A 22,176-nucleotide genomic window follows, 5' to 3' on the forward strand; every position below is an offset into this window, starting at 1 on the left:
CTGACCGGGCCGAGGCCGGGCAGCGGGGCGTCGGCGACGCCGCCCGCGCCGTGCCCGCGACGCAGGCGGCACGGACCGGGCGCGGTCTCGGCGGGGGCCGCCGGTGGGCGCGGCGGCGGCGGTGAGGTCATGACCACCTCAGTCCGTATCCGAGCCATAGCCGGAGCTAGCAGCTGGCGCGCCGCCTGCCCCACCCATGCGTGAGCGGCAAAACGTGCCGCAATGTGGGCCAGTCACGCGGCCGCCGCCGCGGCGCGAGTAAAACCGCCGCCCGTGACACGTTCACGTGTATTCTACAGCAGACGTTCTCTGACTACAACAGATATCACATCGCTTCAACTCAGTCAGGGCCGCGGCTAGAAGCGTTCGAGCGCCGCTCGCTGCGGCCCCGCCGCGAGCCGGGCGCCGCGGGGCGCGCGGCGACCGCGGGGGACGAGGCGCGAGACATAAACAGCGAGAGCGAGGAAGGGGGGCGGGGGGCGTGAGAGCGAGGTAACGCACGCTACTCGGCGCAGTCTGACAGCCACGTGCGGCGCACGGCAGTGACAATTGGATTGGAAGAGCGTTAGTTCACCAACCAGCCCCAACCTTCGGCATGCGCAACAATCAGGCTATCGGCACGAACAGACGCCACACCGGGCCGGCGCCGCCACCGAAGCACCCGCCCGGCGCGGGACCAGCTAGACAGAACCTTACACGTCGAGATCAGAAGATAAAACAAATTTTCCAACTCTACACGAACATAAATAACTTCAAGCGCCTCCACTTACGATTGTCTTATGCATATCAATGTGCGTTTATATAATGCAGTATCTACATAAAATGGAGAAATGCCTCTCTAGCTGCAGACAAACTCAACCGTGACACCACTGACAAGCGCGGCCCGCCGGCCCACACACCGCGGCGCGGACACGCGCGCGCGCTCACACTGCATCGCAGTCCCCGTCCGCCGCTGGGCGCCGTGCGACGGCCGCTACACGCAGCCGTACTCGTACCAGAGCGCATTGGCGGCGGCGCGCTCCTTCTGCGAGGCGGCGTCGGCGGCCGGAGGCGGCGGCGCCTGGCGCGGCGGCACGGACGGCCGGCGCCGCTGCAGCGGCGTGGCCGGCATGCTGCGCGCGCCGGCCGCCGGCGGCACCGGGCTGGCCGAGTAGGGCAGGGAAGCCGGCTGACTGGGCGTCGGCGAGCCGCTGTGACTAGAGCTGAGGGAGTCCGGCTCGGTCAGCAGCGGCCGGCGCAGCGACAGCGACTTGGCCGGCAGCGGCGGCGTCCGGCTGTGGGTGAGGGGGAGCGGCGTCAGGGCTGGACAACTGAAGGACTGATGCATAGAAATCACAGCAGCTGTCAGGATCCGCATAACGCAGCGCCAGATAGTATCTCAGAAACACGACTCATGGATTATCTGCGATCACGCACAAGAGAATGGCACGCGTTGCAAGTTGTATCCACATTTAACAGGCGTTCGCGGTGAAGCAAAACAGCTACATGCTGGCAAAATGGCATTTAATCATAGCCGCGCTCTCTTAACCTCAAACAGAGTGAAATCATTGAAGTAAAACGAACTTGTGCTGTCTTGTCTAGAAGTAAAACGAACTTGTGAACTTGTCTGTGATGTAACGAAGGTGGTCGTGTATATATATATATATATATATATATATATATATATATATATATATACCAAAAGAGCTCTTTTTTGCACAGCTGGGATTGTGTTCGGCTGAGTTCGAAAGAGATTCGACGCCTATGATTGGACGTCGCCCACCTTTATGTTGAAAATAAAGGTGGTAAAACGTGCCCGGGGCGGGGTTAGCGCAATCATTGGAAACGTCGCACGGCTTCCAAATTCCGCCGAGCACCATCCCAACTGTCCAAAAAGAGCTCTCTCAGTGCCCACCTACCAACGCATCCCTCCGTAGCCGCCACCGACTGGCTACACGCCCAAACAACCGCGAAACCGCAGCAAAACCATGCGCGCTCGACGAACACCGTTCCGCGCCGTCTCTGCTGACCATCGGGGCGGTGGCCGGGAGAGAGGCCCGCGCGCGCGCGCCGAAGCCACCCGCCGCTGGGAGCGAGGCCCCACTGACCTGGCGTCCGGAGTACCGGTGGCGCTGCGCGGCGGCACCTTGGGCGGCGGCGCCGGCGACTGGCCGTTGATGGTGATGGTGCTCGACTCGTCCGCCTCGATCGAGATGGTGGTCGTGTGGTCCGGGGAGGTGGCCGGGCCTTCGCCGCTGATGTTGATCAGACTCTGCACGGGCGGGCGGGGCGCTGGGTCAGCGGGCAGTCAGCGGGGAGCGTGCTGGACCAGCGAGTGGCCCACTGGGTCAACGATCGGTCAGCGGGCGGCGCGCTGGATCAACGGGGCGGGGCGCTGGGTCAGCGGGCGGTCAGTGAGCGGCACGCCGGGTCAGGGGCCCGCCGGTGACGCCGCCGGGCGTCGCGTCCCGGCTCGCAGCGGCGCGCCGGCGCAGAGCGTGCTGTCCCCACTAATTGGTATTTCGCAAGTGGTCCGGCAGGTGGATGACGCGGCTGTTCTAGATAATTGATTGCCGTGTGAAGCAGGTACCAATGGCCAGTCCAGTGGATACCGCGTTTAGCGCACTCTTATGATTGTGTTATATCGGCGATATATCTTAAACTGTTGGGATTTTAAGCGGGCGAACGTCTTCTGTATAGCCTGAGCCGTTTATAGCGTAAATGGTTATTCGGCAGAAGTGCCTTACATGTCTGTTACTCATATAACACTCACATAACCGCAACATGCAGCCACTTGAGTTGATAACTTCAGCTGTTCTGGATAAGGAATGTATCCGTTGATCCGGCTCATTTCGGTCCGTTTGGCATGGCCAACCCCTACCCCCTCTCATTTGTCCCAGGTGGTCGTCGTACGTCCGATGTGCCTTCGGCTTGTCGCTTTGCCCCTCCCCCTCCCCCTCCCGCGGGATCCCACGCCGACAGCACGGATCGGGCGTCCCCCCAGTCGGTTCGTCTGCAACCCCAGGGCCCCTACCTGGAAGCCGCCGCCGTTGGCCGCTGTCGGCGTCGTCTTCAGGGACACAATGTCGGCCGAGTGGATGCTGGAGACGGAGCCGACGGAGGGTCGAATCAGCACCTCCGAGCGACACCCGGTCAGACCGTCTGTGGGCGAGGGGCGTCACCAGGTCAGGGCGGCTGACGGCCCGCATCACAGGATACACTGTCTCTGAACGGTCGTAAGGTCAGGTCTGGTTCACCCAGCACCCCAGGGCGACATGCCGTCCGCGGGCATGTAAGGACACCACGGGAGCGCAACATCGCCACAGAATGAAACGTCGTCTGTGGACAGGTTAGGCCGGCAAAGATCAGCGCCCTAGAGTGATGAGCATGCGCAGCAACGGATCCGTGACCTGTCCTCCTGTCCTTGTCCTGTCCTGTCCTCATCCGTGCGCACGTCATGAGGACAGGTCAAGGGCCGGTCAGCGCCGTGGAGTGGTGTGCGGTCCCTAGCACGGTCACGAAGCCAGGCCAGCGGCCGACCAACAAAGCGAGCGATATACGGTCTCTGGACAGGTCACGTCGTCAGGTCGGGGCTAGTCACCACCAAAGCCTAATGTGCCGTCAGCGGGAGCAGATTAAGAAGTACGGTTTTGGCTCATACGACTAATCGCGTAGACACACTGATAACACGCAGGCGGTAGATACTGTCATCGTTTGGCAAGGCTTGACGTGCGATAACGAACAGCTTTGTATTTATTTAGTTATAAGATTATGCGATAAATCTGCCAGCCGCATTACCGGAAAGCAGCCTGCCTGCGCTTCAGCTTCCCCCGATCCAGATATAATGCCTAACTGGGCGACCCGTTGCGTTAGCAAGGCGAACGGCGATAAAACGTCGCCGAATACGTCGCTGGGATTCCCCAGCACCTGATCTCGGTGACGTCACGAACAGGCTGACTACGCGCATGACGTTCGACGGAGAAGGGCAGGGAGCCTGGATCAACTGGTTTATCAGATCACGGGGGTTGACGTCCGCCTGAACTGAAGATCATGTGTGTTTGTGGGCGAAGGGAGGGGAGGCTTATGACGTTCGCCGGTCAGTTATAAACACACAAATCTGGGGAAAAACTTATGCAAAAGCTCAGTTCTTTTGATTTTTTTACTAAAGAAGCCAGGCGCACCAACACAATGTTTAAGTCATCTTTGTGCTAAAACGAGCAGAGAAAGATTAATCTGAAAAGCAGTTTTTGAACTTCCACAAGTACCGCACACTCAAACACTTACTTTTGTCCGCCATCTGTCATAACGCTATGAACTCTCACACGATCATAATGATAGTGTTAATAGCATCCCCCTCCCCTCAGAATCATGAAGTCAAAACTTCGCGTGTCCTGCAAGGTGAACATAAAACTCCTGGCAAAACAAAAGAAACATAAAAGAATCGACACAACATGTTTCAAGTTCAGGGGTGTAGTTTCGCATTCAGCTGGGGGAAGGGCCTTCAGCCTCCCCCCCCCCCCCCCCCCCGGGCTCCAACCCACCACTTTGGGAAGAAGGTAGCCAAATCTGGGGAGAAATCTGTTTCTTGGCATATTTTGGAGCTAAGTCAGGTTTTTCCAGTATTTTTCAAAGCACACTACCCCCCTCCCCAAACTCATTTTGTGAAACTACGCCCCTGCGTAAGTCTCTACAAACTTAATCAAGAAGCGGGTTTGTGGGCCACATCCAGACACATCATGGCGATGCAGTGGCTCGAAGCAGAGCACGAAATCCCCTTGACGACTTGAGTCAGCGTGAGACCTCGCATGCTCCCACTAGCACTGTTTCTGCAGCGCTGTCTGCCATCTCGCAATGTGCAACGTCGCCTTTTGTTTCAAGGGTCGCACCAGAGACCTTTTAAAAGCATGATTGGGGATTTAACACCATTGCCCTATTCGTGTCACTCACGCCACGCACCAAAACGGACGGATGTTATCATGCCTCGTCGTCTCAGGATATTCGGGGCCATCATCATTAGGATATCAACGCACGCAGATAACGCCACTGGCCTGCGAGGAGACATATTTCTTCGACAGCCCGAACCGTTTCAACATTTCTTTAAGTAGGCGTTCTCTGCTCAATCACATCAGTCTTGTCAGCGGCCGATTGTTAAAAACCCTCCCGCTACGACATAGCCTCCCGAAGTTCTCCCAGTTGGGGGGGGGGGGGGGGGGACGTACTGGGCTGTCCGGGTCCGACGTCTCTGGTCGGAATGGAGTCGTCCTCGTCGTTGTAGTACATGGCCCGTCGCGTGCGCCCCATCGGGCCCAGGCTCAGCCGGTGACTCAGCTTGCCTGCCGACGGAGAAGGACCGTAAGTGGCGCGGCAGAGACAGTGGCGGTCCAGGTGACGGCAGGCGGCGCTGGCGGCGCCTCAGAGGTCTGGCACCTGCCGCCGCCCGGGCACGTGCTGGGTGGTGGACGACAGTGCAAGTGCGCTGCTCATTAGCCTGTCGCCGGAGACGCGTGCGGTAGAGACGGGATTCCGGCATGATGCCGCACTGGACAGTCGTTTAAACATGACCTTGAAAGTGCGCATGGTACAATGGGGTCAAACATGACAACACGTGCTGTGCAGACTTGTTATGGAAATATATGCACGCAAACTTTTACTTCGTACTTTATGTTTCTGTGGCTAGCGCCACCGACACGTGGTGTTTCTACAGCCATCTGTGCTGAACATCATGCCTCTGGCCAATTCTCCTGACCACTGAGCCCCCTTTACCCCTTTTGACCACAAATATACACACTAGACCCTTACGCTGACCACCACCCTTCTCCAGTCGGTCCCACTGACCATCACCGCTCATCGGTTCGCCTCACTAATCGTTACCCTCTCCAGTCCGCCCACTGACCATCACCCTCTACTCACCGTCACCCGTCTCCAGCCGCCCCACCGACCGCCGCCCCTCTCTTCAGTCCGCCCACTGACCGTCACCCTCTGCTCACCGTCACCCCTCTCTCCAGCCCGCCCCACCGACCGTCGCCCCTCTCTCCAGTCCGCCCACTGACCATCACCCTCTGCTCACCGTCACCCGTCTCCAGCCGCCCCACCGACCGTCGCCCCTCTCTCCAGTCCGCCCACTGACCATCACCCTCTGCTCACCGTCACCCCTCTCCAGCCGCCCCACCGACCGTCGCCACTCTTTTCAGTCCGCCCCACTGACTGTCGCCCCTCTCCAGTCCGCCCCATTGACCGTCAACCCTCTCTGCAGTCTGCCTCACTAAATATTACCCCTCTCAAGTCCCTGCCCATTATCCATCACCGCTCTCCAGTCCGCCCCACTGACCGTCAACCGTCTCTAGAGTCCTCCCCACTGAACGTCACCCTTCTCTGCAGTCCGCCTCACTAACCATTAGCCCTCTCGAGCCCTGCCCATTAACCATTACCACTCTGCAGTCCTCCCCACTGACCGTCAACCCTCTCTGCAGTCCGCCTCACCAACCATTACCCCTCTCAGGCCCTCCGCATTGACCGTTACCCCTCTCCAGTCCGCCCCACTGACCGTCACTCTCTACTCACCGTCACCCCTCTCTCCAGCCCGCCCCACCGACCGTCGCCCCTCTCTTCAGTCCGTCCCAATGACCCCACCCCTCTCCAGTCCGTCCCACTGACCGTTAGCCCTCCGCTCTGCCGGCTCGGTGGCCCGCAGCAGCGCTGACTCGTCGATGGAGACGGAGGAGCGGTAGCGTCGCCGGTCCTCCACCAGCGAGAGGGGCCGGCCGCCGAGCGAGCGGCGCGACGCCGGCCGCTCCACCGGCGTCGGCTCGTCCACGCCCGCTTCGTCCTCTGTGGCAGCGGCATAGAGCGTCAGGCGACGGCGAATGACACGGAGCGTCAGCCTACAGCGAACGCGAGAAACACATGATCCCGCCGTCGCCGGTTAGTGCTTATGGGTAGTCAAGGCACCGTTTGCGGCTGATAATGCTGATGATTCTGACGGAGGGAAGCTAGCGACCATGCGCAAAAAGGACAGACGAGGCGTATTTGACAATATCGACATTCATACCTCCTAACGGCTTGCGTGCCTGACTGATTTACACGGCGGGTACGTCAGCTCCAAAAACGTTACTGACAGCACCCACACCGTCGGCCGTCCCCGCTTTTCCAACCATCTGGGTCAACGTCCCGCCCCCTCGCAGCCACCGGCGCCGCCGCGCCGACCGAGCCCGCCGACACGCACCCTGCTGCGGCGATTTGCGGATCGAGTCCGGTCCACTGTCGATGCTGTCGTTGCCGGCCGAGCCGCTACCGAGGCTGGCCGAGTCCGGGCTGTCGGTGACGTCATCGAGCCGCGTGCGCGAGCGCGAGCGGGCCGAGCGCGGCACGCGGCTGATCAGGTCCGTGCCGGCGCGCTTGACGCGGCGCACCAGGTTGGCGCCGAACCCCCGCCTGCGGCCGCGAGCCGACGTCAGAGGGACAGCGGACGCAGCGCCGGCGGAGAGGGCGACGTCGGTCAGCGATGTCGCGCGAAGAGACGTGTTAGGACGTTTTTGTGAGAAAGAGTCCGGGGCTTCAGGGAGAACGGGTATGGTTCGAGTGGCGAGTTCTCGTCAGACGTGGTGTGAGCTGAGTCGTTGTCGATCGCGTGTTTGAATAGTTAAGGATATGCTAATGATTTGTGTCCCTGGAGCTGTGTTCGCGATCTTACGTAGTTTTGGTGTATGCTGTTTCCTGCACAAACTTCGGGACCCATCACATACCACGGGAAAAATGGCCTCACAAAAGAAAACAACAACGAGCATTCTGCACCAAGAACACCTAAAACTTGGCTCTTCATGGCAGACGCACATACGCACCACGAGCAGGCAAACAGACGACTGAAGAACTGCATTCATCCTGCCTGGCACATTCATGACGGGCAATGCGACCTATGCTAAACGCGAATGAGCTTTGGTTGACAGTGATCACAAAACAAATTCATGCTTAACAATTTTCCTCAACATTTTGTGTGCTTCGGAACGAGTCTTCTATTGAGCCACCAAAAGCTCGCCTGTGATGCACACGGACGCGTAGCATGCCACGGCGGCACATGCAAACACGATGGAGAACAGCAATGGTAAAAAGCCTTCCGACCAACTCACGACGATTGGGGCGAAATGGTCTCCTGTTCGCTAAGGACGTTGATTGCTATTAGCACGGGCCCGGGAACAGCACACCAGTTCGACATACCGAGCGCTCGCAAAGTCAGTCTCCAGCATCTGGTAGGTAATATGACCACTGCTTAAAAAACGCAGTTAAATTTCGATGAACGCGCTCCCACAAGCAGCACTACTTCTTTCCGTGTAATGACACACAGTAGACACAGTATGCGCGGCCATGACTTGTCTGATGCGTCGCATCGGTTGCCAAGGTTATCGTTACAAACAACACCCACGGTCCAAGTGTTTCTCAGCAACCGATAACTGGTGCCTCCGCTGCCCCCACTCCTGCGGAGCTCACTTTTTGGGCGTGTAGTTATCCATGCGCCGGTACTGCTCCATGATCTTCTCCTCGAGCTTCTCCTTCTGGCGGCGCAGGTTGTTGAGCTTGTCGGCCAGGTGTCGCTCTTCCTCGTGGAAGTGGTCCTTCTCCTCCAGCGTGGCCGACAGCAGGTCGTGGTACTGGGTGAGCAGCACCGTCACCTTGGCCCATCAGCGAACGCCGGTCCTCCTCCAACGCCGTGTTCAGCTGCGTCAGCACCTGAAGGAGGAGGCGACCGGGGTGCCGTCAGCGGCCGGGACGGGGCGGTGGAGCGCCGTCAGCAGCCGAGGCGGGACGGCCGGGGTGCCGTCAGCAGCCGAGGCGGGACGGCCGGGGTGCCGTCAGCAGCCGGGACGGGGCGGCCGGGGTGCCGTCAGCAGCCGAGGCGGGACGGCCGGGTGCCGTCAACAGCCGAGGCGGGACGACCGGGGTGCCGTCAGCATGCCGTCAAGCAGCCACGCCTCGACAATCTCCACGCCATTGCGACCAGGCGGCTTCGCTGGGAACGGCCACTGACAGCGTGCTTTCTCCCACGATGCTTTTCGGGTGAAACTTAACAATTACGCAAGCTGTTCAGTGCATTTGCGAGGAACATTATTCACATATGTAAGACAGCAGTAATAGCATCATTCCTCGGAAAAACAACAGGAGAATGGAAGTAAGGATGGGTAGATATTTCGGAAAATGCCTTTATCGAAACAATAGTAGAAGCGAATTGAGGCACGTTGCCGAAATATCAAACCATCCATATCTTCATTCCCCTGGGTTTTCTCTGAGGAATGCGGCTATTACTACTGTCTTATAACACTTTACAATACTGAGGTCGAGCCACGGCCTCGTTCTAAAACGCCTTACAAGGAGAAGCATCCGCCATCCGGGGAGGAATCTTAACACCCCTCAGTATTTCTACTGGACGCGTGGCACCCGTGGATTTCTCTAGACATCTTCTAAGCCTTTCAATAGCACTGGCGGGCATTTCTATTGCTTTCAACATATTCCTCTTATTCTATCGTCCCGGCGTAGCGCCATTTGTGTGGCCATTCCGAGTGACCCCTCCGCACCCTTCGTACCGTGCCCGCGGGCACTCAGGTCATGACCCACCTCGCATCGGTTGGACAGCTTGGAGATCTCCACCTCCAGGCCGTTGATGTGGTCGCGGTTGTCGCACATCTGGCCGCGGACCTCGGTCTGCTTCAGCTTCAGCGTGTTGTTCTCCGTCTTCAGCGACCTGTAGTCGGACTGCAGCGACTTGTACTCGGTCTTCAGCTTCTCGTTGGCCGTGAACAGGTTACGGAAGTCGTCCTGAAATGCGAGTGGAGACGTGGCAAAGTGGCCTTTCATTCCTTCGTCACCTGGAGAGAGTGATCAAATATGCAAAACGGACCGAACACCGGCATACTAAAACTATAAAAAAGGCCCGAGCTGAACTCCAGACCGCTGTCAAATGGATTGTTTTTGCGTTCTTTGTGTGAGGCCCAGATGTGCTAGTCTGCCTTGAAAACCAGAATAATCTCCGCACAATGCGACAATGCTTTGCTAGGATGTGACAGTAATGGGCCGATCACAACAAGATGTTGATTCAGTGTGCACTTTACGGTTGCATGACACTTGATGTCAAGCAGGGTCACAGCGAATCCCGCGCCGGTTATAACATCGAAGCCGGATGTCGGGAACCTTCTCAGGCTGTAACACCATAGCATAGCATATCGCCTACCAGCCCTCCACAGCCAGCCCCGCCAGACGGCGCCACTGCAGCCCCACCTTCAGGCGGGAGTGCTCCTCGCGGAGGTTCTGCAGGGAGCGTGTGTCGGTGCGCAGGCTCTCGCGCTCCTCCTCCAGCGTCTCCTTGATTTTGACCAGGTCGTCCTGACCCGATGTGACCGCGTCGTACCGCTCCTGTGGATAGGGGTGGGGGGGGGGGGGGGGGCATCAGTCGATCGGTCGGGGAGGGCAAGGGTCGACGTTGAGTGACGTATTTGACAAGAGGCGCTCGAATAACTACTTAATTCGAGAGGTGTTACGGGTGCTTCGGGGATTTAGGTGGTGCATCGGCACGTGCATCTACGTAGGTGCGTCTACGGGCGCATCGATACGATTCATACATAAAGGGCCTAGCAGTCTCTCCCTACATAAATATTTTACACTATCAAACGGTGATGCCTTTGCGTCGTTCAGGCCCCCGGAGTTCTTCCCATATTGAGCCTCTCATACGGGACGCACTCATGCCTTTAAGGCACGACCACAGGAGCCTACTCAAGCCTGACACCGTTGCTCTTTCTCATCCCCAAACCAACCCCGCCTGACATCCCGCCCGGCCGCCGCGCCCCGCACCTGTAGCGTGCGGTACTCGTGCTTGACTGTCTTGTTGGCGCCCTTGAGCGCGGCCTGTTCACGCTTCAGCTGCTCGTACTCGGCCGTCAGCTGCTCATGCAGCCGCTGCAGCGTCTCGTGGTCGGCCAGCAGCTGCTCCTGCGAGGAGCGCAGCTCCTCCTGGTGCCGGCTCACCTGGCGGCCGTGACGTCATAGGTCAGCGGAAAGAAACGGACGTGACGTCACAGGCCGCGGAGCCGACTGGGTGATGTCAGGAGACTCAGGTGTCACCCACGCAGCCATCCAATGAAGCCATTGGTGTCGCAGCCACAAAGCCACCCAATGAAGTCATTGGTGTCGCACCCACGCAGCCACTCCATAAAGCCATTGCAGATCGCACGACTGGCCTCCAAGCGTCACTCGCAACGCTGCATAACACGATATACAGCATTTCGACGTACTTGAAAACACGGCGTCTTAAAATCCGGTGCATTATGGGGGTCGAAATTAGGTAGTGATTACCGCACTTAAAATATTTCAGCCTCCAACATAGCGGACTAAGACACCCAAATGCTAGAATATGTCAGTCCTTTTGCAACTGCACGAAGAGGACGCACAATACTGAAGCGCAAGGTTGGCTATTATAACGAGCCGCGGGGTTCGACTATCCCCGCCACCCGCCAGCTGGTCCTCCCGACCGTGCCCGGCGGGGCTCGGCGCGCCTCTGACCTGCTCCTTCTCGGCCTGGCCGGCCGAGGCCTGCGTGCGTAGCGTGCAGATCTGGGCGGTGAGCGCGGCCGCCTGGCTCTGCACCGTGGTGTGCTCCACCTGCACCTTGGCCAGCTCCGACTGCACGTTCACGTTGTGCTGCGTCAGCGCCGACATCTGCGACTGGAAGTTGGCCACCGCGGCCTGCAGCGACGTCACCTGCTCCGTCAGGCTCTCCTTCTCGCACGCCAGGTTCTCCCGCTCGTTGATCAGGTTGTTGTTCTGCGGAAGAGGCGGAGTTTGGGCCTCGCTGCGTTACCGATGCCGATCCGCTGCCGTGCTGGGTTCACAGTCGCTCTTATGTCAAGAAGGCCAAATGTGCAGTCGGCTCATATGGCGGCATTTTATGAAGTGGCAAGTGTGGTTTGACTCGGAAAGGTGAAACACAGAATTACGTGGCTGAGTCTTTGTGATCAGAGAATGTAAATGGCGCATGGAGCTCGCATCACGTGCTTGGAAAACATACCCGATTGTTCTATGGCGCGCGCGCACACACACACACACACACACACACACACACACACGCACACACGCACACACACACACACACACACACACACGCACGCACGCACGCACGCACGCACGCACGCACGCACGCACGCACGCACGCACGCACGCACGCACGCACGCACGCACGCACGCACGCACACACACACACACACACACACACACACACACACACACACACACACACACACACATATATATATATATATATATATATATATATATATATATATATATATATATATATATATATATAGTACCTGAGCATTTAAGCAACAAACTAAAATTATCTGGAGATGCTGCCATCCAGGCAACACGTTTGAAGCTTATCATAAAAATTCAAATTCAGCACATTAGTGGAAAACATTCCAACAGCCCCCTGGCCTACCAGCCCCCTGACCGGTCTACTTACCCTGCGCTCCATCTCGGCCAGCCTGGCCTTGACCCCGCTCAGCTGTTTGGAGCTGTCGCTGGTGACCTGACCCGTCTCCTGCTGTAGCTGCTGGTACTCCTGACGCACCGACGACAGCTCGGCGCACACCATCTGTCGGCCGCACACAGAACTACAGTGTGGTAGAGGCACACGGGTTGGAAAAACGTCTTGTTCAGAGTAAGCGTGAAAGCTGCAGTTACCAAAGCATGCACTTTGCGCCCATTCTGGTCATCCTAATTACAGGAAATTATTAATGGCGCGGCTGAACAGGTGCTGACGTAGTGTGTGATACAATATATTCCACACAATGTCGAAGAAGAATTCGCGGTCACCAATGACCACACATACCTGTTGTCTTTCTTGCGCCTCCTTCAGCTTGGCCTCCAATGAGGCAATTTTTTGGTCTTTTACCTCCATCCCCTTTTTCAAAGCCTCCTCCATCATCTGTTCCAAGGCTTTGAAGCGACTGAAACGTAAAAATTCAGCCTTATGGTTCTGAACATGGATACGTGATGTCTCACCCAACAAGCTGACAGACCATTTCTTGCCGTAGTATGCCTTATCAAACCATTGACATAAGAACATGTTTAGAAGTCATGAAAAATACATGCTTGCAAAGTTCATGGGCTTACATCTCCACTTCACTCATGCGTACCCTATCTACCATAGCCTACAAATTTGCATATTCCCCAAGGTGCAAGTATTTTCGTTAATCGTAGCCTTACTTTTTATAGACTTGACGACCAGCTACCACAGGAAGAGAATAGGGTACGATGACGTAAGCGTCTGCACCCTAACAGTCCCCCGTCTCCTACGCCATCCAGGCCATCTCCACCTCCCCTCCCTCGCACCTCTCGCCGACCGTATAGTCGGAGGCGACCAGCCGCTCCTTGTCGATGCCGACCCGCTGCAGCTCGCCGTTCAGCTGCTCCAGCTCGGCGTTCAGCTGCTGCGTGCGGATTTTCTCCTGCACCAGCTTCCTCGCGCAGCGCGCACAGCGTCTTCTTGTCCATACGGGTCTCCTGCACCAGGCTGGTCTGCGCACCGAAGGGGGAGGAGGGGGGGGGGGGGGTTAACACAGGGACGACACATGCAGGGAATAGGTCACAGAGCGGTGATCTGGGGCGCGCTGAAAGCTTCTGGGCGCATAGCTGCGGATGCGCGGATGAAACGCGCGACTTAGTATCTATCTGATTTTAGTGGATGACTTAGTGGATGGCACAGTACATGCCACGTGCGGCCTCCCGTCCAATGAGTCAGGAGAATAAGCACGATCATTATAGAGACTGTTGGAAGGTCGTTCTGGCCAGTAGAACGGAATAAAATTGTATCTCAGGAATGTGCCATTGTCCATGAACTTGACAACTTTCCAACGCGACAGATCGATCACGAATTGTTCGCGGACCGATCATGAGATTCTCGTGCAGGCGCGCCTCAAACCCACGCACCCAGCCATGATCCCTCCCCCACGCTGGCTCTCCCACCGGTCCACTCACGCACCTTCTCCGTCTCGAGCTGCTTGAGCATGGCAGCCTGCCCATCGCGTTCCTCCAGCTCCTTGGTCAGCCGGCGCCCCTCGCGCTCGAGGGTCGCGGCGCGTGACGAGAGCTCGTCCACACTGGCGTCCTTCACCTCCACCGCCTGGCGGAGGCGCGCCGCCTCCTTGGCCAGCGAGCTCTTCTCCCGGCTGAGCATGTCGTTGGAGGCCTCCAACTCGGTGTTCTCACGCTCCAGCTCGTTCAGGCGCCGCGTCGACATCTAGAGCGAGGGGTCAAGCGGGGTAACAGGGGCGAAGGTGCTGAGGCCAACAGGGACTCACTGCTAACAAAGACAGAGGGAGGACAAACACTTCGTTGATGGCGTGGTCAGGTCTCACTCTCAAGCACACTAGAGAGCTTCGATCATAAAACCGACCGACGATCTGCCTCAGCAAATAATATCAATGGTTGAACCGATCGACCAACACCATGACTCGACATCACGGAGCATACTGTACCGACACAAATCATGCTGTACGAGTTTCTCACGACACGGGTAAGAAAATCGGACCCTCGCCATCACCGAAACCACACTGTCCACGTCCTGCGCGCACCTTGAGGGTCTCCACCGTCTTGAGCAGTTTCTGGTTTTCGGCGTCAAGCTCGCGGTTCTCGCGCTCCATGTCCTGGGCGCGCCGCTGCACCGCCTGCGACGTCTTCTCCAGCTTGTGCTTCTCCGTCTGCAGCGTGGAGAGCTGCCGGCCGGCGGATGGTGGTCAGACCGAGGTCGCCCGCGGAGATTTGCCTCTGGCGCTGATCCCCCACCTGTCTTTCTGAGTGCTGCTGATGTCTATAATACCCGGCAATGGTGCTGTTTCGGACTGAGATTCTGGGCTTACGCAATGTTGCCAAAAGTTGGTCTGACGGCACTTGAGAGCATACTCCTACCATTTTCTTAGCCCGACCACCTTAGAAGAAAATCTGTTTACATATTTGTCTGGAAATAAATGACGGCAATAGCTTTCTACTTAAACGAGACGCGTGAAACGCCCATTACCAAACAAAGGGCACAGAAAAGTCGTCCTCAGCCCTGGCGCTGTCTCCATACCTGGACATCGCACTTGATGTGGACATCCCGGAGCGTCTGCAGCTCCTGCTGGAGCGAACTGCTGCTCTTGAGCAGCTGCTCCTTCTCCTGCTGGAGCTCCTCCAGCCGGGAGGCGCTAGAGTGCCCCTGCTCCGTCAGGTGGCGCTTCTCCACCTGGAGCGCGGCGTTGTCCTGCTTCGCGCCGTCCAGCTGCGGGGGAGGGCGCAAAGTCAGAGGTCACTTCATGTGTCCGCTGACGAGCGACCAGCTTGTAAACGGTGCCTTGGAACAGTCCAAACATTGGGTCAACCTCATTTTGGAAACGTTTCTTTCGCGCGGATTCGGGGGATCCGACGGATTAGTCGCGGATCCGGCAATCCACATCACATTTGGGTCCTTATTTGAGCGGAGTCCTGAGAGGTCGACGCAGGCTGACGGCAGAACAAGATGAGCCTGCAAATTACGCACGCTCGCACAAATACATGATTGTCGTATTTTGTCCCTCGTTATAAATGCATGCCGAGGGAGTGACAATGATCTGTGCACGTTTCTACCGTGCAGCGCACTGGGAGTACACGAATGTAACCATACAAGGAGAGGTCAAACGCTCACCTCAGATAAACCCGGACGAAAACGCGGCCTGCACAATCGAAAACCCGTCCACAAAAACGCCAGGGAAATTTAAATCTCCTCCATACCACACGACTTTTTAGCGTACGTAAATGATCTGCACGAGAGCATAACCCACGGAGCACGCGCGGCCCGGCCGGCAATCCACCGACGCCAGTCAGCGGGCCAAATCCTCTGGAGCTCGCCCCACCCATTATCCCCGCTAATAGAGGCACGGCCTTCGTCCACGCCGACTGGCTGCGTTTTTACTCGGCGGCCGCGCACGCATGGCGGCGCCGACAAAAATGGCTCGCGCGGCAATCATGCGCAGTTTTTGCCACCGGCTCGTGGCGCGGCCGGCGGTCCGTGACCTAAGTCGCGCCTCGCCGAGCGGCTGGGGTCAGGCGACGAGCCCCAGGGCGGGGCGGCGGGGAAGGTGTGCCCAGCGGCCGGGGACGAGGCTGGTGCCTCGGCCCTGAATGGAAGGAGTGGAGTGTGCTGGATGCGTGAGGCACAAGGTGTAGTTTCACAAAATCACGGCGGGGGGGAGGGAGAATGAACGGGGAAAAATGACCCAACCTATGCCCAAAATACGTAACAAACAGGTTTCTTCCCAGATTTGGTGCACTTCCTTCCCAAAATTGGGGAAGCCCAAGCTGAGGGGAAGGGTGCTGAACCGCCCCCCCCCCCCCCCCCCCCAATTGAAAGGGAAATTACACCTCTGGCGAGGTGTTTCTACTAGCCGCGTCCAGGGCATCCAAACACACCGCGGAACAAATATAGCTCACACGTTGGAACTCCATTGCAAATTGACCATTTACCATCCGACCAGTGACCATGCAGCCATTTGGAAAAGGTTTACCAATGAAAAGTGGAAAATACCATCGCTATAGGTAGTAAGGTCAGGTCACCTACACCATATGAACACTTTGATGAGACATGAAATGCAATATTCATATCCGTACCACACCCCACTGCACACAGATTACCAGTAATCTTCAAAGCATATTACTGGAACACGTAATCTTATCTGCTCATCCCGTATGCTAATCCCCCATCCGCCCGCATCAGAGGGGCGCCGCTGGTCGCGGCGTCTGCCGCCCGCGCCCACCTGCTGTTTCATGTTGTCCACGAGCTTGGTGAGCCGCTGGTACTCGGCCTCCAGGCTGGAGTGCTCCTGCTCCAGCCGCTCGTGACGCTCGCAGGTCTGCCTCAGCGACGTGATCGCCTGCGGGCGGGGCGGGCGTCACGTGACGCGAGCACTGGCCGATTCGTCAACGTGGGACAATTCACCATGAGCAGGCCTATACCAGAGACGGGGGGGGGGGGGGGGGGTCCGTGGCAGAGGTCAGCCCGTTCGGAAACGGGCCAAGGGCCGTGTTTCATATCCAGTAAAACTGACACTACGTGGTCACGCAATTCCTTCTCCGGTATCGCCAGATGTCTCCTATCCTCTGAAGCCCGTCCCTGTCCTATTTCAGTGGTCCTGTCTCGTGCCGCCATACCGAGTCCTCTCCGGTGGCGTCCTGCCCCTGAGCGCACGTCCCCGTCCCTTCAGCCGCGCCTCAGTCCAGTTCTGACCGTCTGCAGGTGCCGGTTGTCACGCTCCGCATCGGCCTTCTGCTGCTCGGCCTCCTCCAGACGGAGCGAGCTATCGCGCAGCCGCTCCGTCAGCCGCTCCAGCTGCTGACGCTCCTGGCGCAGCCGCGACAACTGCCCGCTCAGCTCCTGAAACGGCCACAGGTGACGTCAGCATGACGTCACTGATGTCGACAGATAAGCTCCTGACGCCGCCGCCTCGACAACTACTCGCTGAGTTTGAAACAGCGGCGCGACGGGCAAAATACAACTAGCTATCAAACCTGCAAATCAAGGTTATGTGAGAACATGCATGCTGAAAGACGGAAGGGAAAAATAAAAATAAAGAAAAATCAAAAATCAAAAGAAAAAATCAAAAGTGGCTCTGGGAAAGAAACCCTTCGTTTTTTAAGCATTTGCGGGCAAACGTGCGATGGGAATACGTTGTATTAGCCGGGTTTCAAAGCAACCTTGTCGAACATTAATGCATGCACAAGATCGGGATGTTTCCAGGTCCAAAGTCGTTCCATACTAGAGGCAGCATATCAGTCAAAAACACATTTTCCGCCGTTTCCAACGATCGCCCCAGGCGTAAAAGTTCAGCAACATTCACGTTTACAAGAGGCATTCTCCCAATCGCAGCATCACTTACTTGGTAGGGCCCCGACAATGTGGTTTGACAAGCGACCAATGGTTACAAATGTCGCTTTTAGCGGTGTTCAGCCTCTGAAGTGGCTCTCGTCGACACTAATCGACCGAAAAGCCCCCCGGCCGCTGAATATGCATGGCGTCATTAATCTCCCACGTCCTGATGGCCAAGCGGCGGCGGACGGCTTCTCGAACGAGAGGGCTTGGTCCGAGCCAGCGCGTCCGCATCCAAAATAACACCCGCGACGAAGTCGGAAGAAAAGGGCGAGCCGATGGTGTGGCAGGGGTGGTAGAAGTCGAGATCGGAACAGATTAGCACCGTCGCCGTTTTAAATGCTGTAAGCCACCTGCAAACGTGTTCGAGCTAACACGTAAGCATGGGGTTCACAGAAAATATATGCATAGCGTGGCATGCACGGTTTTCATTCTTATGCCGACTGGCCGCGCCTTTGCTAAGCTAAAGCGTTTCCTCGTGTCGGAATGAAAGCAGCATTCTTGAGATGGACATGAGTAAGAAGGGGATTGCATTCCGGCCGCGTTGCGGACCTGGTTTTTGACGGTGAGCACGCTGTTCTCCTGCTCCACCTCCTGCAGGCGGGTGTCTCTGGTCTTCTGCTGGCGCACCCGCAGCGTCTCCACCAGCTCCTGCAGCTGCTGCTTCTCCCGCTGCCGGACAGACGGTGACGTCAGGCCCGTGGTCGCCTCGAACGCTCGAGGCCTGGCTCCGGCCCCGTGATGTCGTGAGGGTGCGGCTATTTACGACTGCGATGACACCCACTATCGGGCCAATCACTCCTGCATGGGAACGATAGTGGCACTGTGCGCGATGCAATCAGGATATATTGCATGGATGTCCGCTCAGATTGGATCAAAATTAAGGGAAGACGCGAGGGTTGACGGGAAAGAGGACGGCTTTGAATGCTGCAAGCCATAGAGGGGTGAGTAAGGAAGTAGGTCCAGGGGTTTGGAAAAGAGTGAGTCGGTTGCGGGAGGCCGCCAACTGAAGTTGGTTGCATTCGTGTTGTCTATCGATGGAGGCAAGTAGTTTGTTTTTGGCTTAAGCTCAGGCTCGACAGTCATCACCGCCAGTTGCATTTAGCTGTACAGACCGCGATGAACCGCAGTCTCTTTCTTTTCGTTTGAAATTGTGCAACGATTAAAACGCGAAAATCAGGCAGTGAGAAGAAAAATGGAAGATCTCAAATATGCTGGGCGATAATGTTCCAAACCAAAACCTCACTGAGCAATCAAAGCCAACAGAAATGCACCGCGGAAAACGATACAGCGGCCAGACATAGACCAATCTTGCCCACCAACCGACCGACCGACAAAACTGCCTCCCGAATTTATATCTACTTGCTCGCCTAACCCATCAGCACGCACGGTCCTGTCATCCAGAGTGGCGAGCCACCCCAGCCGTCGCCGTGGCCCCGGTCACCGTGCTGACGGCAGCCGCACGCACCTGCAGCTCGGCCTGCTGCCGGTCGCTGTTCTCGCGCACCGTTCTCGATCACCTCCTGGAGCCGCTTGGTCTGCTGCGCGCCCTGCGACCGCTCCTGCTCCAGCTCCTCGGTCCGCGCCACCTCCTGCTGGCTCGCCTCCAGCAGCTGCTCCACCTGCCGCGTGAAGTCACAATGGCCACGTGACGTGTGTGTGCGTGTGTGTGTGTGTCATTGGGGCTCAACGATGCACTCAACTGCTGAGGCTATATGGCGTCGCCTGCCTCTTACCCGACAGGAAGGGAGGGCACAGCGGGGAATCAAATCCCGTACCTCTGGTTTCCGAGATGCGCAGTGGTTAACGCAGACGCGTTAACCACTACACTAGCGGCAGCCCGCCACGTGACGCGACCGGAGTGGGCGGCATGCCAGGACGGGGAGGGGGGAAGGGCCACCAGTCAAGAAATGGGAGACTCTGGGGTGGAGCTTTTAAAGTCTTTAGGAGATATAGGACGAGCCAAAATTTAATAATCCTGAGCGGACGCGACTGGGAGCAAGGGCAAACAGAGAATTTGCATTAAAATGGCAATGAAAGATAATTGTCAAACTTTACGTGTGTTTGGTTTCATCACAGAAGGCACCAAGAGCGGAAACAACGGAATGCATAATTGCACTGTCTTTGGAAACAGCGCGGAGCACACGGCTCCATTCTCCACAGACACAACCATTCCTCGTGACAAACAATTTTTTGACGAATCTTCACCATTCAGGTACAGTTACTTGATAGCAATCGCACACGTCGGTAAACTTGCAACGACACGATCACTTTCATCAAAATTCATCGTGCACGGATCAGACCGAGCACGAAACATCGCCTACCACAACACAAAAATGTGTCCGGTCTTGTTACAGCCCATCGCTAGCGGAGCAGCGATAGTATCATCCTTGGCCTGAGAGCTCTGACCGGCCGTTATCCCGTCACACCGCGCGGTGTCCACCGACCTTGAGGCTGAGCCGCTTGTTCTCCTTCTCCAGCTCAAGGATGCGCTCGTTGCTCTGCCGGGCGTTGGCCTCCTTCAGCGACTCGACCAGACCGACCAGGCGCTGGTTCTCCAGCTCCAGGCGCAGCGCCCGGCCGTGCGCGTCGGTGCTGAGCTGGTCCGAGAGGCTGCTGTGGCCGGAGGAGCCTGCCGCATGCACATCACGCGATGAGAACGCGCTCATGCAGGCACATTGCGTGCTGAGAACATGATCACAAGCACAGGTCGAGCGTAGAGGTTGCGTGTCCAGTATCGCACAAAGGCCCAGGCCATGCGCTGAGAACGCAGAACAGCAGGACGAATCACCCACCGTCGGGAGCCCTTTCTGGAGCTGCATTCCTGGCCGACTGACCTCAGGAGTCGGCGGAGTGCATCGTCCTCTCGGGGCAACAAAAAGCAGGCTTCGCGGTTTGTCGCAGCTAATGCGCCTGCTCTTTTCTGACTCCTGACATCCCTCTACCCGGTCTAACAAGCTTCTGAGAATGGCAAACCCGCAGCGATCCATGGACGGGGGCTTCGACCTAGTAATGGGCCCAGATCAACTCACCGGCAAAAAACAAAGCGCAAAAAGAAACACTTCATGCTTCTAGAGGGCAGCGAATTCACCGCGTCGACATTCGTAAGCATAACACTATCAATGCTGTAAAAGCCTGTATAGCGAGGATCTCTCGATCGGGAAAATCGTACAAGACTCCCCGCCGGAAAGCTATGACGCAACCTTCAGAGGATAATCTGGGCGCCCTCCGAATCACGCTTCATTGCCGCCGAGCGAAAACAGCTTAAGACATTAGAGCAGCGAGGCGTGATGAACGAACGCAGCTTACAATCCCGGTGATCACGACACTCTCCAGCGGGTAATCAGAGAGTGAGAGCGTGCAGTGTTTGGGCCGCCACTCGCAGCGCGCAGTGCGCCTCGCTCTCTGCATTGATACACAGATGCAGCCGTAGTGCTCCACGTGGCGGGTTCGAGCCTTTCTGTGACCTACCACATCACGCACATTTCTCCATGCCCCGAGTCACAATCATAGGCGTAGGCGGTGTGATACTGCATTAGACATTCTGTACGGGGTGCCAGTTGTTTGACGAGAGTCATTGCACCGCTTTCTATAACACAACGCGGGCGTTGCGAGTATCTTTTTGATCTAACCTCGCAGCTTTTCCATGCCACCGTCACCAAAGCAGTGGACCCTGGGGGTTTCGTGAAGAAAGGGAGGGGGGGGGGGGAGAAACCAATAATATTTCCAAAAATCACTACGCACTCAAAAAGTATGGACACTAAGCGCCCTAGACCACTGCTCTGAGAAAAGACGCCCTCCGCGGTCACCACCACCACGGTGTCATTATTCCAACGCCGGTCGGCTGACCACGTACCATCCTTCTGGTGCGACCTCAGCGTGTCCAGCTCCGCCACCAGCGAGGCCGACTCGTTGAGCGTGTTGCGGCTGCTCAGCTGGAGCCGGGCGTTCTCCTCCAGCAGCTCCTGAATCCGGTCCCGGTCCATGTCCCGCTCCTGGCCGCCGAGCACGCCATCGACGTCACCGACAGGCACACAGACTATGACGGCAACCATGACGGGCACAGGGTGACGTCATCAACAGGCAGGCACGCCGTCACATCACCGATGAGCTGTGACGTCATCGACGAGCAGCGCAGGTGCAGCATTCGCCGTCCAAAGTGGTTCATTGTGACAGATTGGCTCGACTACACGCACGGGAAATTACAATATTCCGTTTTGAGAAGCTTGTATCTGATCGCTACAATCGTCTACCATCGTGCCTTTGTCTGCTCAGCATATTCA

The 22,176-nt window shown here is 57.1% G+C and overlaps 1 protein-coding gene across 1 annotated transcript; it reads right to left on the reverse strand.

Annotated features, from left to right (window-relative positions):
• Window positions 1-973: 973 nt before the first annotated feature.
• On the reverse strand, window positions 974-21,948 carry LOC119100318 (girdin). The gene is made up of 23 exons (XM_037223426.1): window positions 21,750-21,948; window positions 20,341-20,525; window positions 19,414-19,515; window positions 18,426-18,565; window positions 17,255-17,324; window positions 16,785-16,901; window positions 15,086-15,274; window positions 14,592-14,732; window positions 13,944-14,257; window positions 13,351-13,479; window positions 12,848-12,965; window positions 12,479-12,610; window positions 11,521-11,781; window positions 10,813-10,986; window positions 10,243-10,377; window positions 9,583-9,783; window positions 8,623-8,700; window positions 8,461-8,591; window positions 7,202-7,290; window positions 5,199-5,312; window positions 3,014-3,141; window positions 2,141-2,251; window positions 974-1,024 (listed from the first exon to the last, which is right to left on the reverse strand). The coding sequence occupies exons 1-23, from the start codon at window positions 21,946-21,948 to the stop codon at window positions 974-976; spliced, it is 3,309 nt and encodes a 1,102-aa protein (XP_037079321.1).
• Window positions 21,949-22,176: the final 228 nt, after the last annotated feature.

The sequence above is a fragment of the Pollicipes pollicipes genome, unplaced genomic scaffold (genome assembly GCF_011947565.3).
Source record: "Pollicipes pollicipes isolate AB1234 unplaced genomic scaffold, Ppol_2.1 Scaffold_2555;HRSCAF=2994_pilon_pilon_pilon, whole genome shotgun sequence".
Lineage (NCBI taxonomy): Eukaryota > Metazoa > Arthropoda > Thecostraca > Pollicipedomorpha > Pollicipedidae > Pollicipes > Pollicipes pollicipes.

Coding starts and splice junctions, on each gene's coding strand:
- LOC119100318 (XM_037223426.1), bottom strand. CDS start 21,948: ATGGTTGCCGTCATAGTCTGTGTGCCTGTCGGTGACGTCGATGGCGTG. Junction 15,275..16,784: donor TGGACAACATGAAACAGCAG/GTGGGCGCGGGC, acceptor CCTCCCCCGCAG/CTGGACGGCGCGAAGCAGGA. Junction 8,592..8,622: donor GTGACGGTGCTGCTCACCCA/GTACCACGACCT, acceptor GCCACGCTGGAG/GAGAAGGACCACTTCCACGA.